The 16,156-nt window shown below is 37.4% G+C and overlaps 1 protein-coding gene across 3 annotated transcripts in view; it reads left to right on the top strand.

Moving 5' to 3' along the window:
- Window positions 1-16,156, top strand: part of FSTL5 (follistatin like 5) — a 588,878-nt gene that overhangs the window by 532,324 nt on the left and 40,398 nt on the right. For all 3 annotated transcript variants that reach the window (XM_084625380.1, XM_084625381.1, XM_084625382.1), the window contains 3 exons: window positions 1,912-2,061; window positions 9,668-9,775; window positions 14,188-14,312. In XM_084625380.1, coding sequence (XP_084481506.1) covers window positions 1,912-2,061; window positions 9,668-9,775; window positions 14,188-14,312 — 383 coding nt within the window. The remainder of the gene's footprint in view (window positions 1-1,911; window positions 2,062-9,667; window positions 9,776-14,187; window positions 14,313-16,156) is intronic.

The raw sequence follows: 16,156 nt of genomic DNA, 5'->3' as shown, positions 1-16,156 counted from the left end.
CCAACATCTTCAAACATTCTTTACAGTACATCCAAGGAATTATTTTCTACCATCCCTTGATTTGATTTAGGAGAGTCATTTTCTGAGTAGGGAAATGCGGTGAAAAGAATGAAATAAATTAACTTTTTCCATTGCCTTTTAACAGATGTTTGCTTGTCTTGTACAAAGGCTAAATTAGAAAAAAAGGTAAATTGCTCACTTTTTAATTAAAAAAAAAAACAAATGCATTTATACCTATACTTTAAGGAAAAAATATTTTATCCTGTTACCCAACCCCAAGGGAAATTAATATTGACTCTTAATAGCAGAGAGTATAGTTTTAAAGAGAACTCCAAATTCAGCCTCCTCACATAATTTTTACTTCTTTAAAAGGCAAAATCTCAGCTCCATTAATCCCCGATATTTCTGGGACCTCTCGAATGCCAGATAAATGGGGGAATGAATAACTGGGGAAACAAATGGGAAACGGATTCATGTGGGGAAACAAAATCATATTTTAGATAAAAGAGTTTGGAGATTGTAGTGTTTTTATACCACTGATTTGAATTTTTCTATATATTTTTGTAGAGGATGTTTTGGGGGAGAGCAAGGGTCAGCTAGCATATTGTGGAATTTTTAAAAAAAATCATAAAGCCACTATAGTGACTCCATGGTTGCATTTGCATTGGGAGTTTAATTTATAAACTTTAATTTGACCACCTCTTTAATTTATTATTTGAGACAGCATTTGCTTTACATTTTGTGTGTGTGACGTAGAATAGGAGAGAAAAAAATTCTGAATATTCCATATCTCCAGCTTACTTTCACATAATTGCAAATTAAAAAAAAATATTAGCACTTGAAATTTGTTTCATGGGTCTCATGATTTTTACTTCATTTTCACATAGAGATACATTTTAAAATTCTCAAATAGCTTGATCTATGCTAGGGGTCTCAAACTCAATTTACCTTAGGTCCAGTGCCAGTCCTCAAATCCTCCCAGCAGGAGGGAAGAGAATTTTTAGAGTGATCCAAAAGGTTATACATTTGATTAATTACATAAAACTGAGAAAATGAACATTTAGGCTGAGCATCAGAAATAATTTCCCTGTTGATAAACCCTGAGCATAAAGAGGTGTCAGAGGCCATCAGCATGGATCTTTCTGAAGGAGTGATGGCCAGGAGGTCTGTGGGATAGTCTTTCAGAGAAGGTGATAGAAACTCCCATCACTTGAAATCTGACAATTATTGATCATGTTACATATTTGCTTGCTCATACTAGCAGCCTTACATGCATACTCTTTATACAACAAAGAGCTATGTTAAACAATATTTTAATAAATATGCAAGAATTTCCCTCATCTAAATTCATGCTGCTTTTTTTAAATATATCTTGTTCCTTGAACTAGCACAATTTTACAGCCAGTGCCAAGGGAATTTTATTCTGCATTCATGTTCCTTTAAAGGGCATGTTTTTTATGTACTATCGCAGGGGTTGGCAACCTTTCAGAAGTGGTGTGCCAAGTCTTCATTTATTCAAGTAGTAAAAGTTGGAGAAATAAACAGGAAAAAAAAACCTTGATGTACATCTCTAAACAGAATATTTTTCAAATTCTTCCTAAGGCTTCAAATTCAATGGACATTTTTGCTATTAACTTCAATGGATTCAGGATTTCACCTAAGAGACTTTGAAAAAAAATCTGACTTAAAGGTGGTTGTCCACATTGGTTTTAACACTAAGATGATAAACTCCTGGAATAGTCTATACTCTAACCTTTTTTTTTTTTAATTCCTTAGATGAAATGCAATATCCCTTGTATTTGATTCAGGAGGAAACATGTTACAAACAGTAATTGTGACCAGTCTTTTGCATTGCTTGAGTTTATTGTTTTGATTTTCATTTCTCTCTCATTTGTTTCTCTTGCATTATAGGATGAAGTTTGTCCCAAAGCTCAAAGAGATACTGTTCAGAGGTGTGTGTGGGCATCTGCTGTTAATATCAAAGACAAGTTCATTTACGTAACTCAGCCTACTTTGGACAGAGTGCTTATTGTTGATGTACAATCCCAAAAAGTTGTGCAGGTACTTATTTCTAACTTTACAATTAATGACAAGTATGGATGCAACATCTCCAGCTCTGCTTCTCTATATGCTTTTCAGGGACACAGTCAACCTGACAATTACCTTTTATGTCTGAAAGCAATTCAACATATTGTTTTTACAATTCACACCAAACATTACTTACACTGAAAGTAATTAATGAACACTTCCTGCCCCAAACCAATTTGTTTACTTTGCGTATTTGACAGTAGTTTGTATTTAGTCACTTTCACTTTTCCCCTGCATATAGAGAGTTAGCAAGAGAGAAAGTAACTGAAAAGACCTTTAGAAACATAAAGAATCAGTACAACATTAAAAAATATTTTAATATACTATTTAAAGGGTGCTCCATCAGAAAATGATTTTTTTAAATTTGTCAGTTAAAAAAATAGTATCCATTTTAGATGTTGTTACAGTCCCTATATACAGACATTCAAGATGCTACTTGTTAGGTTCTGTGCTGTGCCTCTTAAACACAGTGTAACCCACACACCTCCTGGGTGTAGTGTTCTTTCCCATCTAGTGGCACCAAGACCACATAGAGAGCAATTCATGAGTTTGCTCTACAGCCTCAGCTAACAGGCAGTTGGCTTTTAGCTCATATGGTAGAAGCTTATGCACTAAGCACCTGAGGTCCGTGGGTCGATCCTGCCCTCTGATGGCCAATGTCTGTCAGGGTCTGTGTGTTATAGGTGGGGGCTCATCCAGGATTTCAGCTGGGAAGCCCTCTGAAGCTCGGGTCACGCTTCCTCAGCTAGGGGAAGTATGTAACCTACACACCTCCTGGGTGTGGTGTTCTGTCCCATCTAGTGGCACGGAGACCACTTAGAGCAATTAATGAGTCTGCTCTACAGCCTTAGCTAACAGCCAGTTGGCTTTTGGCTCATGCTTTAAGCTCCAGAGGTCCCCGTTCGATCCCGCCCACTGACGACCAGGGTCTGTCGGCATTGCAAGAGCACAAAATTCCACAGCTGAGGGAGAGTGAAGCTCAAGGTGACTTTAAGCCACCTTTCTGTCCTCTCAATTCTCGGCTGCTATGGCAGTAGGGAGGCCCCCAACATGACTTTGACAAATTGAGGGGCTTCTTAAGTTATGGCAACCTGTTTTCTTCATTTGGATCAAGAGGTCTTCAGGCTCTTTTATGCTTCCACAGAAAGGTTCAAGCAGAGGTGAGAATCCCTCCCAATTGCTCCATGGTGTACAGTTTTGATTTGTTAACAAGGCAATGTAAAATCTTACGATACACTCGGTTCTGGTGACATTACTCACATGTACAGTCATACTGATGCCAATAACCCAGTAGTCCTTACTCATGTGAGTCCTTCCATTTAAGTCAATCAAGATGAGGATTCATGTGAGTAAGGACTACAAGACTGAGCACTGTGGACCTGATATTGCCCCATTTGAACTCCGTGCAAACTTGACGTTAATGGCAGCAGGATCAGGCCCTCTATCACCAGCTACATGGGATGCTCAAATACAAAAATATGCTTGGAGAATAATAGAATAAGCTTTACAATGTCTAAAAATGTGTCTCCAAAATACGAAGAGGTTACTTGTTGTAAACTCTCATGTGTTTACAGTTCATAACAAGACAGATAAAATTTACAAAGGCACAATTGCAGTAGAATTCTTTTTCCTCTTAGTTCAGTTTGTCTAATACCTCTACAAAGGCATTATACTCAGTTTTTCATTTTTAAGCCAAAGATTATTACAGTGGAATATATTATACTATACAGTCTTTCTGACTGTTGTCATCCGACCAAGAAAATTAGCTTTACTTTGTTTCCAGCTGCAACACAGGTCAACCAATTACAGGCATTCAGTTTGGAACTGTCAACAGTCTTTTGCCAGCAAAGGAGTTTTCTAATTACTGTCCATTTCAGAACATGTAGAATCATCTTTAAACTTATTTTAAAAGTAAAACTCTGCACTTGCTAAAATAAATTTAACTCTATTGCAAGCATCTATGAATTCAGTTCATGAATAAGCCTAATAACTTGTTAACAATTCAACTGTCATCCTCAGAATAAAAGGCAATTATTTCAGTGAGGGTTTCTTATACCACAGTGCATGTTCTCATTCAAATTGCAATCGCACAAGTGTTCATAATGTCTACAAGATTCTGTGTAACATGATGTAATGCTGATGCATAACACATGCTTTTTAACAATATATAAAGTTGATTTTAATAACACTTCAGGATTCTAACAAAAACTATGCAAATACACTCGAAGTTTTTTACTTGAGGTATCATTCCAATTACTTGTTTTTAAAATTATCTTTTTTGTCATCATAAAATGCAGTGGAATACATCGTTAAACTACCCTAAATTAAAAACAACAACAAAGGCCTTTTTCTGGAGCCCACTCTGTGTTCCCCTGCAAGAGTCCCTAGTGCTGGGGGAGGGAAAGGATTGTGGATGGGGAACAGAGCTATCCTGTTCTGCACCAGGGACTAAGACATCCCCTTAATATGGGAGGCACAAGCCACCTCCCACCAGTCCAGACTGACCCTACTGCCAGTGCAAGGATGACTTCCCCAGAAAATCTAAGTTTTTGCAAAAGAAAAATTTGAATGTCAAGGAAAATTGCTATTGTAAAACTGAGAGATATTTATATAAAGCAAAATATCAAATGATAATACTGCTGGACACCAACTTAGGGAACTACAGAGGTGGCTTTTGTCCAGGAATATAAGCCTCAGTCTTAATGGTACAAGGAGACTTAGTGAAAGAAATGCATTTTCCCCCAATAAACTTGAAAATACTTAATTCAGACAAATATAAATATAAGATAGTCCTCAAATTGTTATAGGAAGTAGGATAATAGGACTGAGAATAACTGTTGGACTAGAGAAATGAACTGAAAGGCAGCCTGTCTCTCTATTGAAGTGATTGAATAGAGCTTCTTTTGAGCTCAACTGATTTTCCTGAACATGGGATACGCTTAGCCAATCACTGCAAAAATACCATGGGACTTGCCTCAGATGACTGGTTGCTGTTAACCATGCACATACTTAAAATATATAGCTTGACGACAACCTGAAAAGTCTCCGAGTGTTTGAGTAGAGAAGAAGAAAAAAGTCCATAAAAGTTTCTACACATAGTACAGGAAATACTTTGCTCAGCATTGCTGGTATTACCGCAGAAACAGTCCTTTTCTCCTTATCTTTTAATAAGACATCTGCTTTCACCTCCACACCCTTTTTTCCTCTAAGCACTAGTAATTTTTTATTTCCCTTTAAGTTAGGTCTGTAAATATATACCTTAAAATTGAGTGAAAAGGGAGTTTAACTTCTTACTCAGGTCAGTTGTTTGAAAAGTATTTATTTCTGTTGTTCATATGAGTATAATTTCCTAGCACAGGAAATTGCAAAAAGTCAAAGTTTCTTCGAAAATACAATAGTAAGCTGTTTGTTCAGCTGCTCCTTAATAGATTGCCTCCTTTGTAAGTAACTAAGGTAAAATCTAGAAAACCTGTCTCCTCTGTATATAAATAAGGCCATACCTCCTAAAATGCAGTCCACCTGGCTCAGTGGGTTAAAGACTTGATTGGACCTGCTGGGAAGGAAACAGACTCTGCAGGTAAAAGTGGGGTGATACAAGCAGGAGGAATGCAGGTAGTACCTCCTCTTCCCTGGGCTTGCTGTGTCCCATTGTCCGGCAAGAGGAAGACAGGACCTGCTTGATGCACTCCTCCATCATTAATTTAAACACTTATCTGTTTTTTTTTTGGGGGGGAAGGGAGTTTGGAGTCTCTTGTTCCATTTCTAGCTGTCCTCTCTTTTAGTAATATGTTACTTAAATACTGAGCATAATTATTTCAAGTTGATTATCACTTAAACTCTAATTCCTCAAGATAAAACTGTATAAAACTAGTGTGGAGAAAGTAAGTAAATAAAGAAGTGTTATTTAATCCTTCTCATCACACAAGAACTAGGGGGTCACCAAATGAAATTAATAGGTAGCAGGTTTAAAACAAACAAAAGGAAGTATTTTTTTCGCACAACCTCTGGAACTCCTTGCCAGAGGATGTTGTGAAGGCCAAAACTATAACAGGGTTAAAAAAAGAACTAGATAAGTTCTTGGAGGATAGGTCCATCAATGGCTACTAGCCAGGATGGACAGAGATAGTGTCCCTAGTCTCTGTTTGCCAGAAGCTGGGAATGGGTGAGAGGGGATGGATCACTTGATGATTACCTATTCTGTTAATTCCCTCTGGGGCACCTGGCATTGGCCACTGTCGGAAGACAGGGTACTGGGCTAGATGAACCCTTGGTCTACCACAGTATGTCCATTCTTATATCTGCTTTGCAAAATTGAGTTTTCAGACATGCAAAAAAAAGTGTTCTCATCAGGATCAAAAGTGGGAAAAACAGAGGCATGGATTCAATAATGAAAAAAAATCTATCAAGTTTCTAAAGTGAAGAAACTCTAAGTCACTAAAATCAATTTTTCATGTTTTGTGCAAACTTTTATGCTGCAGAGTTCTAGTTTTTCCTATCTAAATTTTATCTCTTATTTTGCTTCATTCGTTTATTGTCCTTTTTCATTTCTGTGGTGATTTTGTTTGGACGGAACTTGTTCTAGCTAGTTTTATTAATTTCTTTGATAAAAATCGACAGTAAAGGAAAAAATGTAGAGGTACACCTGTGACAATTTGGTTCTAAGATGATGGTTTTTAGGGAAATATATAAAATAGTGAAGATGAGATGACCGATCCTATATTGAATGTTCTGAGTTACAAATGGTTGTTGCAAACAAGCACATGCTTAACTTTAAGCACAAATGAACTCTTTGACTTTAGTTGGATATTCACATGCATAAAATTAAGTATCTGCAGGATATGGACCTTAAGCAAATCTTTAGGGCAGTGATTGTCTTCTGTGTTTGTGCTGTGTCTGGCACAATGGGGATTGGGATTGGGAATTTGGGGCACTACCAAGAAGGAAGAAATGGAATCATTCACGTGTAATCATAAATATTTGTCATTCATACGTTTCCTTTGAAGTAGCTAAATGGAAATTTGAGGCAAATTAAATAGTACAGCAGTCTAGCTATTGTTTTAGACAGTAAGTAGCTTAACTCAACAGTACTATAAAAGTTTTATAAAGTATGAATGACTTTTTACAGGAGTTATTTTGCTGCTTAAAAAGAGCTAGTAAACAACTGGCTTCATTTTGTGTCTTCAAAAGGAAAACCAGGTTCTGCTTAGATGCAGAAGAGGCTTGTTCTGAGCCCTCAGGAGTACAGTTAAGTATCATCTGCAGTCTCATCCAGCCATTAGAGCATTATCTTGAGGCTCGACATCATTAGTTTAAATTAGGTTCACTTAATTAGCCAGCTGGTACTCTCCTTGACAAACTGATAAACAAGCTGTGCTTTAGAGTTCCATAATGGCAAGACCAAAAAACAGAGTGCCACATGTTATTTTTTCTACTGTAATGACCAAAATAGAAAAATTAGCCCTACAGTTGTTTTACTTCACTTATAATACAATGTGTCACTTAATCAAATGCTTTGTTGTCCTCCACTTATAAAGTCTTCAGATATGTTCTCAGCTGTGTGATTTTGTTAACAAGCCATTTCCAAGAAAGGAAAGAAGAGCATGCAAATATCTAAAATAATTGGTTGGGCTGAAGAGGCACGGAACTCAAATTAGTTATACTGAATTAACCTGTTGAACTCTGTGACCTACTAGGACTTGATCACAAAGCTTCGAAGAGCAGGGAATGTTACTGGATCCAAAATTCTGATCTCACACTGGTATAACTGTTGATACCAACAGAATTACTCCAGATTGATTGATCTGGGGCTAGATTCACAAAGAAACTCAGCCATGGTGATGCTGTACCCCTGTAGGACTTGGGGGCAGCTGAGCAGAGGTTTTGTGAATTCCACTGTGGCCTGATTCTGGTATTCAGGCACCTGAAGTGGCAGGATCTAAGTCTCTGAATCCAGCCATTAGTGAATTATTACAATTACTGGGAGGAAAAAGTCTACTTTTTCCTCTATTCCCATGAATACATTTTCTTTGAGTCAGCCCAATACACTTTTCTATATGTTCCACAGCCTTGAAATGACATTGCATCCTGACATATTTTTTTCCAATTAGTGAGGTTTCTGTTGTAATATCATAATGAAGATCTCACACTACGGGTGTGTCTACACTGCAGTCAAAAATGTGAATGTAGCTTGGGTAGGCATATCCACACTAGCTTTAATCTAGCTACTATGGCTAAAAATAGCAGTGAAGGAATGGCAATACAGGCCTTAACACAAACTGTACAGTTGCACCTGAAACTGTAGCCTGGTCCAAGGTTCAAGATGCTGTATCTTCACTGCTACTTTCAACCACACTATCTAGATTAAAGCTAATGCAGGTATGCCTTCCTGAATTGCAATCACATCTTTGATTGCTGTGTAGATGTATCCTATATGATCTCAAAAGTATAAAATATAGATTGTTTGTTTGCTTTTGAAGCTAGCTCTCTTATCTTCTCTTTTTGAAGATGGGCTCCAGGCCTCTTCTGGGGTCTTATTGCATATGATGTCACATAGTAGTTTTAATCAAATTGAAAAGTCAGAGCTGCCAAAAATGTAGCTAGAATCCAAACCAGAACATCTTTCACCCACCCACATAGTTTCCCGCAAATACCCCAGAACCAGTAGTGTCCCATCCAATTGAGAACATTTTATATAGTGCAATAAGATTTTCACTCTGAATAAGAGAAGGCAGGTGTTACCTACTTTTAACAATTCTGCCTCTATTGTAAATACTGTTAAGGGTTGGTGAGATGTTGTACTGAACGTATTTTGTAAAAATACAAAAATATCAAAATATGAACTGCAATGAATTTAAAAACAAAAGTAGTATTGATCTGTAGCAGAAGAACCCAATTAGGTAGAATAAGAACATTTTCATAGCAGTCATTTCTTTCAAGTTTAGTAAATTAAATACCAACCATTAACAAATGTTGACTGACTAATAAAAGTACTAATCTATACACAATACTATACAAACTGTTTCCTTATTGATGGTGGCCTTGTCATTTAAGTAATCCAGCTGGGAAAGAAATGTGTTGTACAAATGTGCTTGCTATTTTAAGCTCTGAAATTTTTAGGGAGAATTTTCAAACTTTGATCTACAACTCAAGAGAAATGCAAAACATTTAGCGAAATACATTATCAAAATGCCCTTCCCTTTTCAGTCAATGTCCAGTAAAAAGTCTTACCCATATTCATTAAATGTAATATACAATGTGGTAAGGAGGTTAAATAAACTTTTGGCTGACTTACCACTTTTGTCTTGAGCTTCTTTGTAGCTCCAGTATAGTATACAGTCAGATGCTGAGTGAACATATATCTGTCGTGTTATGCAAATAATGAAGATTACTATTTAAGCAGAAGTACAGTAGCTTCAAATTAATCAGAGACCTGCTTCAACAATTGGCAGCCTGAATTTTATATGTGGTCTTATGGCATCTCGAAGATCTCATTCAGTCATCATTTCTTGTATTATTCTATTTTATTTTTCTCTTCCGAAATCAAAAAGGGTGATTATTTCTACTTTTTTTTATACTATAGGCAGTAAGCACAGACCCTGTTCCAGTGAAACTACACTATGACAAATCACATGATCAGGTATGGGTGCTCAGCTGGGGAAACATGGAGAAGAATTCACCGACATTGCAGGTCAGTATACTTTGTGAATCTTTGTAGTGATGCTAATACTCAAGCTTAACAAATGTCAGTGGGTAGTGCAGGCCTTGCTGGAGCCCTCAGCTTAAAATATGAACTAAAGAAAGGTTATGAATCAAAGCAGGCCTTGTCAGAATAGTGACACTCGGTATCAGCTAACTAGTAAGCATGTCCCTGACCTGAGAGAATGGCATAGGAACACACAGAGTGTTCAACAGTATGTAAACAAATTCCTAAGATGGTGGTACAGGAAACCACAGACCTCCTGTAAAGATAAGGATGGGATGACAGGATAATGGATGAGGATGTTTTGTTTGAACTACAAAGTACAAAGGTGGTAACAACATATGGAATTTAATATGTAACTTGTTTGTATCAATGTATAAAAAGAGAGTGGAAGGAGGGCTGTCTTCGTATTGGCCTAGGGGATAATGCTGTTGATTGAGCCAGTACCTTGTCATGGACATACATGTCTTAGTGTCCCTGTGACCCATTGGACAGGGCACTAGCACAGTGCTTTGCTGACAATAAACCTTGCCAAGCCTTCACCACCGAACCGAGCCTTTGGTCTTTCTTTGAAAAACATCGAGGTCTGAATCAACAAACTACACTCTCTGCTGATGCAGAATACATATGAGCTCCAGAAATAGCAGTACCAGAAGCCTAGGATCTCAGACAGGTACGATCTCGTTCCTCTCTCACATCGTGCCTTGGGAGAATATAAGAACCTTAAGCAGTGGGGCACTAGCAACACTAACAACAGGTCAGTGGCAGATTCATATCCTGGCATTTTACCATCTAGAGACCTGGGTTCAAAATTTTTATGTCATAAGTTTGGGACCTCGTTCAGCTAAGCATGCAAGCCCTTGTATATGTCCATCCCTATTCAGGATAGCATTTAAGCAAACATTTAATGTCTTGAATAAGGATGCTTTCCCCAATCAGGGCCTTGATGGGATCCGCATATCCTGGGAGGATACTTGTGTGCACGACAAAATAGCAAATATATAGTTTGATCATGGCAGGTGCTGAGGATCTTGAGCAGTCACTAACATCACTGGAAGTCTAGAAGGCTCGTCACCTCCCAAGAAGAACTCAGCATCTCTCAAAATTGAGCAAAAAGAATGGAAGACACTAGTTAAGAGAAGAAAAATAGAGATAAAATATTTGGTTCATGTGTGGGTTTTTTTTTAATATAGAAACTAAGACACTTAAACAAAATGGTGTTGGGGAAGATAGTTTTCATTGTATACCCAGATTAATTTTTCACTGGGAATACCTTTTCATTCGTCAAATAAAAAGTGATTTAAAAGCATCTAGTTCAAAATTATTAAATTATATGGAAACCTGACAATCTGCTTAATAACAACATTTTTGTTTGTCTTCCTTTAAACATAATATTAATAATCTCAACAATGGTGATAAAGTGAACTACCTGAAAATAATTCAGATAACCGGTGAATTTGTTTACTAAAGTTGGTTGTTTTCATCGTATTCATTTCTAAAGGGGTGATTCCACTGAATTGATAATGGCAGTGCGACACAGGTTACAAGAATAGCATGTTTTATAGCTGCATATCTTTTGAATGTAGATTGTATGTGTTGCTACTGTCTGTGACTGAATGTCTGGTTGGAGCTTTCAGCAGATTTTAAGCATGTTGATTTGCTGCCTAGATGTAGCATTATTAAACTGTGTTTCAGTAAAATTATGCGGGCTTTATAGAGACGTGGGCAAGCTAACAAAAACCCATAATGTGAACTTTTTTTCAAAATAAAAGAATAAATAGCTTCATTTTTACAATGTTTGTGAGCATATGCAAATCTAAGTTCAGTCACTGGAGAGCAATTTAAAAAATACATTTCAACAGTTGTACTTAATTTTTTTATTTTTTTCATATCATTTTCTACTTCTGTTTAAAACAACATCATGACAATATGGTAATCTCCTGCTCTACCTGACATTTTTTTTACTATAATTTCAGGGTATCTGGCTATTTTATTTTACCTTTTCCTTTCTTACTGCTTTACAGAATCTTCCCCCATACATCCTCTTTTTTGCTGTATAAAGATAAAGGCCAAGGTTTTTTTTATTTTTTTTTTAAATGAGTGCCTAAACTGAGGCTTCTAAATTCATGTGTAGGCACCTAAGCAAGTGGGGTGGTTTTCAGTGTGAACTACTGGGTACACAATTAGGGCAGGCATTGTGGGATACTGGCGGAAGCTAGTTCTGTTGACAAAACAGTCAGCAGTGTCTAGACTGGCTCTTTGTTGACAATAAAGGGAGGGAAAAAGACAAGTCTCTCATAGGGGTGGAAGTTTTTTGTCACCCAAACTGGGTGTTTTTGGCTACAAAACTTGCCAGTGTAGACAAGCCCTTTGAAAATCTGGCCCTTTAATTTAGATGCCCCATTGTGGATTCAGCAGCCTGATTTCAGGCACTCATTTAAAAAAAAAAAATCTTGGTACCTTGGCCTAAGAAAACTGTACTAGAATAAAAAGTAAGCATGAGGGTGGTTGTACTAATTTAGATGGAATATATGGGCCTGTGACAGAGTGAGTGTAGCCTTAGGCTGACTCACCAGGCTGGGCATTTGCTAAGCATCCCCACATGGGGCAAATTAGGGAAATAATTAGTTACGGACTGAATGATTAACCAGTTAACAAGGTTCCTCAGCTCATCAGCTGAGGACAGCTAAGAGAGAGACAGGAAGAGGGGAAGGCTGGAAGAAAGAAAGAAGCCTAGGATCTCAGAGAGGTGTGATCTTGTTCCTCTCTCACACCCTGCCTTGGGAGAATATAAGAACCTCAAGCAGTGGGGTACTTGTTCTTATATTCACACTGTAAATAAAGCACTAGGTGTTGAACTTGCCATGAGTTCTATGTTCATGAAGACTATTGGCAGTAAGGACAGTGAGGGAACCCTACCCTGTGACATGGCCCAAAAAGTAAAAGGTGTTACACAACCCTGTGCAACATTAAACAGTGTTAAAGAAGGTTTAGTACACAAACACCTTAGCCTGCTTAGTACCATGGCAAATACAATTTTCAACATCTTGTTAACCTTTTATTAATGACACAGAAAAAAGGAAAAACAGTTAAAGCATTTGAGATGCAAAGTATTAAGTGAGGCTTTTATTTTAACAACAGTCCTTGTTCCTTTCCTTTAGCTGGACAGAGTCTGAGAAAGGTGGAAAACATCTTGTTTGACAGTCTCTTAGATGGTATTAAAGATGGTTGTAACTGTCCTCTTGAGAAAAAGAGAAGAAATGAGTTGAGATGGTCTGGAGCTTTAGAGGCTGCTGCTGTTAAAGACTAATCCTGTTTCCTAAAGAAATAAAACAAGGCAAACACACAAAAAGGGAATAGAAAAGAATAGCAAAGATAGAAAATTCAGTTTGTCTTTGATATTGACTTTCACTTGGAACCTTACTGCTGGAACCTTACAGCATACTGTCTTATTAACCACTCTGAGACCTGGCAAATTTGTACCAGAATCAGGCTGTAGGGCATTGCTTTCAGCTGCCTCTTTTTGGTCACAGACAGGAAATAAGGTTAGCAAGGAAAAGAACACATAGGGAGTGTGAGTAAGAAAGACAAAATCTCACATTCCAGAACTGGTGGAGGTGGTGGTGTCATCTGGGTCCCTCTCTGGCCTGGTCTGATCAGGCTATCTCTCCAGGATTAGGATGAAGATGGTCCGGGTCCCAGGACATGGTAGGGGTAGCAGCCATGATGGTGAAGTAGCCAGTTATTTTCCAAAATCTCTTTAAGTACCCTAAAAGAAAGTGATGGGTGGAGTAGCCTTCATCATTTTGTCCACCAATTAGGCCCAATTTCCAGCACATCAATTTTAGTTCATTAATTTCTGATCCTTAATTTATCTTGTTTACCAGTCATAATTTTAATACAGTCCTTGAATTATATTAGTCGGACTTTTTTGTTTGTATTAATTCAGTCTTTGTGTCTTACTTTGCACCTTTTCCCATCAACATTCGTTATTGTTGGTTACAGTAACGTTTTATAATTTTTATGCACTTTTACAATTGAGCTTACAATTAGGATAAATGTGTAAGCCCAATCATTACAACAGGGTTAAAGCCTGGACACAATGTTTCTCCAAAATCTGTCATACCAGTTAGTTTTACTCCATTGTCCTTTGAACTGCTCTTTATCAGCATAGCCAAAGATTAATGCAAACAGGAGTGGAATAAAAAGGCAACTGATGATGGACTATTACCATTTATTAAATTTGACTTGCATATAATAGCATTCCTGTGCTGACAATGGTGGAGTTGAGGCAGAGAGGGTATCTTTAAACCTGCTTATTATTTTGAATCAAACCCCATTAATTCCAACTAATTGTTGGCATATTTTTAAAGCATGTAACGCTGTTATTATTACTCTAGGTAATAACACAGGCCAGTGGGAGTATTGCTCACCACACAATCCATACTCAGCCCGTGGGAAAACAGTTTGATAGAGTGGATGACTTTTTCATTCCAACTACAACCTTAATCATCACCCATATTAGGTAAGTCCATATGAGTCATAATATTTTATAATTAACTTTCAAATGAGCCATGACATCTCATGTAAAGAAAGCACTGTATTGTTTGAAAAACCCCCAGTAATGATAACATTTATTACTGTGTTATAAAGTTATTCTCTATGGGCCTACTTCAGTGGGAGTTTTGCTGAGTATAGACTAAGTATGTCAGACTTTGGCCTTGTACCAGCATATCTCTTTCTGATCTTGTCATATATTGAAAACTTCCACTGATGTCAGTAAGGGCTCCACACATGGAATAATGTTGGGATTGAGTGTTCTCTGGTTTTTTGATTTATTTGTGGAGTCTGGATGCTTCCTTGAATGAAGGTCACAGATACCAGTTTGTTAGTATTGCTATGCACTGCGCACACACTTGAAAGTCCCATTGACAATGCAGAATTGAGCCCTGGGTGTCTTGATAACCATAGAGCACCTTTTCTGACATAGACTACATTAGATGTCACCAATTGCTTTCTTGATTGTGCCCTCACAAATTAATGTACATTAATTCTTGTATAGTGAGTTTCCCGTTGTTTCTTCATGACAAAAATACACCTCTTAGAGGTGTTAGTGGGAGCTCATTACAATCTCTGCTGGAAGAGGTGGTAAATTTCATGAACTCTAGCTGTTTCTCTCAAGAAGTGTAACAATCCACTAGTTGAACCACTGGAGCCTATAAATTTCACAAACTATGCTTATTTGTCCTACAGACTATATAAACTCTGCCTGTAATATGAATATACCAGGTATGGGAGAAAGTGGCCAGTTGGATTTTATGGAGACATGGGTTAGTCAGAGAGGAAAGAGAAATTGTGAAGAGGTGAGGGAAGGAGGGAAATATTTTAAATGAGAAAGAAACGAGAAAAGAAATCTCATGTTTCCACCCACACTCCAATTTCTCCCTCCCACCCACTTCAAGGGAGAAGGGCTTGGTGATGGTGTTGTCCCCACACCATCACCAAGTGCTGTAACCAATGATATATGTAAATGTATGTCAATTTTAATTATACTAATTTTTTCTCTGAGTATGTTAGCAGGTATATTAAATTGCTTTTTCCCCCAAAATTTGCCTATAGCAGTTACTAGTGCTTCAGTCCACAGAAGATGCAGAAGTCACATATTCCTTCCACACTTCCAAAACTTGCATTAATTCTCACTGGGAGCTTTGTGTGCTCAAGGAATGTAAGGTCAGCCCCGGATTAACCTAGTCCTGATTTTACTTCAAACCAGTGTTGCAAATAATTGAGCTGTTTGTTTAGTACTCTGAGTTTCAAAGGTTTTGGATACTTGTACAAAACTGCTTTAATTAGGAATATCTTCACTATAAATGAACAAGCATCATTCACCCTAAGGGAGATTCAGCTACAATTTCAAATAATATCATAGAATCATAGAATATCAGGGTTGGAAGGGACCTCAGGAGGTCATCTAGTCCAACCCCCTGCTCAAAGCAGGACCAATCCCCAATTTTTGCCCCAGATCCCAAATGACTCCCTCAAGGATTGAACTCACAACCCTGCGTTTAGCAGGCCAATGCTCAAACCACTGAGCTATATCCTCCCTTTTTAAAATATATATTTAGAAGTTTGGCATTGGCTTTCTTTTAAATATGAAATTCAGAAATTTATCAATAAAAATATTTGTCAGTTTCTGAATTCAAATTAGTAGGATAGAGACTGAGCTGTTGGAATTCATAAAAGTAAAAATATTCCCTATACCTTTGAATCTGGTCCTTTGTATTAGAAAACATCTTTGCAGTTCTCCTGAAGATGCTGTCACATTAAAAGGCAAAATGTCTAATTTTCCACGTAATTCCTAGATAACAA

This window comes from Lepidochelys olivacea (assembly GCF_965140295.1).
Source record: "Lepidochelys olivacea isolate rLepOli2 genome assembly, chromosome: 4".
Taxonomy (NCBI): Eukaryota; Metazoa; Chordata; order Testudines; family Cheloniidae; genus Lepidochelys; species Lepidochelys olivacea.
Note: the sequence above shows the minus strand (reverse complement) of the source record. Positions and strands in the feature narration are given on the sequence as shown.